General features: G+C 41.5%; 1 protein-coding gene across 1 annotated transcript in view; it reads left to right on the forward strand.

Annotated features, from left to right (window-relative positions):
- Positions 1 to 127: 127 nt before the first annotated feature.
- The window catches only part of LOC104983655 (hemoglobin subunit beta-like), an 8,014-nt gene continuing 5,949 nt past the window's right edge, over positions 128 to 2,192 (forward strand). The window contains 2 exon segments of the mRNA XM_010833185.1: positions 128 to 219; positions 349 to 561. Coding sequence (XP_010831487.1) covers positions 128 to 219; positions 349 to 561 — 305 coding nt within the window.

A 2,192-nucleotide genomic window follows, 5' to 3' on the forward strand; every position in this document is an offset into this window, starting at 1 on the left:
TATGCCCTGGGCTAATCTGCTTTCAGAAGTAGGGAGGGCAGGAAGCTGGGCAGGGCTTAAAGAAAGAGCAGGTCCCTGATGCTTATACTTGCTTCTGACACAACTTGCAACTATACAAACAGACATTATGGTTACACTGACTTTTAAGGAGAAGTTTTCTTTCATGTTCTTGTGGAGCAAGATGAGGTTGGATGAAGCTGGTGTTGAAACCCTAGGCAAGCAGGTATTCAGCTTACAAGGTAGGTTTAAGGAGAGTGAATGACGGCTGGGAGTGTGGGGACAGAGTCATCCCCTGAAACTCTAGGAGGTGGTGACTCCCTCTAACCTTGTGCTATTTTCACCCCTTAGGCTGCTGGTTGTCTACCCCTGGACTCAGAAGCTCTTTGAGTCCTTTGGGGACTTGTCCTCTGCTGATGCTATTATGAGCAACCCTAAGGTGAAGGCACATGGCAAGAAGATGCTAGACTTCTTTGGTGAGGGCATAAAACATCTCAACGACCTCAAGGGCACCTTTACTGTGCTGAGTGAGATGCACTGTGATAAGCTGCATGTAGATTCTGAGTACTTCAGGATAAGTTTATGGGACCCTCAGTGTTCTTCTATTTCTTGGCCAGACTCTTCTCATGGCGAGAGGGACAAATGGCACAACACAGTTTAGAATGGAAAATAGATATTCTGATTACAGTACTAGGGGCTGACTCTTCAGGATCATTTAGTTTCTTTTTACCTCTTTGCTCACAACTATCATTTCCTCTTGTTCATTATTGTTCTCTGCAATGTCTTCTTTTTTTTTTAATTATACTTTTTTTGAGTATGCAAAAAAAAAACCTTTCCCTATTCACTTTAAAAGTTGTTATCTAATATTTCCCCCTTATCTGTTCCTTTCAAAGGAAAAAATGTTGTATCACTTCTTGAAATAATCCAAAAGAATAAAAATGATAACAAATTCTGGATTAAGGTAGAAAGAGAGTAACATTTTAAAATATAAAGTCAGGCTGATATGGGTGGCTTTACATCAGTAGTAACATCTACGCTTCAACCATCTTTGTGCTTATATCCTGGGGCACAGCTTGGGATGAGACTGAATCTAACCTGGATACCTGCACTAACCATGCCCTTGCTTCTCATGTTTTCCACATAGCTCCTGGGCTACCTACTGATAAATGTGCTGGCTTATTACTTTGGCAAGTTATTCATCCTAGAAATTCAGGCTGCCTTTCAGAAGGTGGTGGCTGGTGTGCCAAATGCCTTGGCCCACAGATACCACTAAGTGCTTCTAACTGATTTCCAGGAAAGGTCCTTTCATCCTCAGAGCCCAAAAACCAAATATGGAAAAATTATGAAGAATGTTGAGCATTTGGTCTCTGCCCAATACAAAGATTTATTTTCATTGCATTGGTGTACTTAAATTATTTCACTGTCTCTCACTCTGATGGGGACATGGGAGGGCAAAGTATTGAAGACAAAAAGAAATGAAGGGCTACTTGAGACCTTGGGAAAATATATCAGCATCTTTGACCCCATGACAGTAATGGCTGTAAAGAGTTGATGTTAGTGGAAAACAGACTCTGCTCCTTAGTCTTACTTTCTCTTAAAGAATTCAAGTTGCAGCTTGATTTGAGAGTTAGATCATTGGTATGTTTTATTTAAATCAATTGTTATTTAGCCTATCTTGTAAATGTCTTCTCTCTCTTTAATTGTCCAGAACCTCACTTAAATCCATTAAGTTCTTCTGCCTAAGGACACCACTGTTCTAAGATTATGCATTTTACTGTCCCGATTGCTCCACCTTCCCCAACCTCTTTTTATCCTGGTTTTCTCTGTCATCTTATACAGATCTACATGAAGGAAAGAAACAAGGGAGAGAGAGCTTTGCTCCCTCTTTGCTTGTATGATAATATTGTGATGTACATAGGACTGACAAGAATGCAAAAAGAGATTTTTGTTGCTTGACAGTCACTGCTGTCTTGCAATCCTTAGTGAGTGAAGGTCACTCAGCTGTGTCCCAATCTTTGAGATCCCATGGGCTATACAGTCCATGGAATTCTCCAGGCGAGAATACTGAAGTGGGTAGCCTTTCCCTTCTCCAGGGGATCTTCCCGACGCAGGAATCGAACTGGGGTCTCCTGCATTGCGGGAGGATTCTTTACCAGCTGAGATAACCGGGAAACCCCTCTGTTTCAGTTTCAGTT

Source organism: Bison bison, unplaced genomic scaffold, assembly GCF_000754665.1.
Source record: "Bison bison bison isolate TAMUID 2011002044 unplaced genomic scaffold, Bison_UMD1.0 scf7180017863066, whole genome shotgun sequence".
Classification (NCBI taxonomy): Eukaryota; Metazoa; Chordata; class Mammalia; order Artiodactyla; family Bovidae; genus Bison; species Bison bison.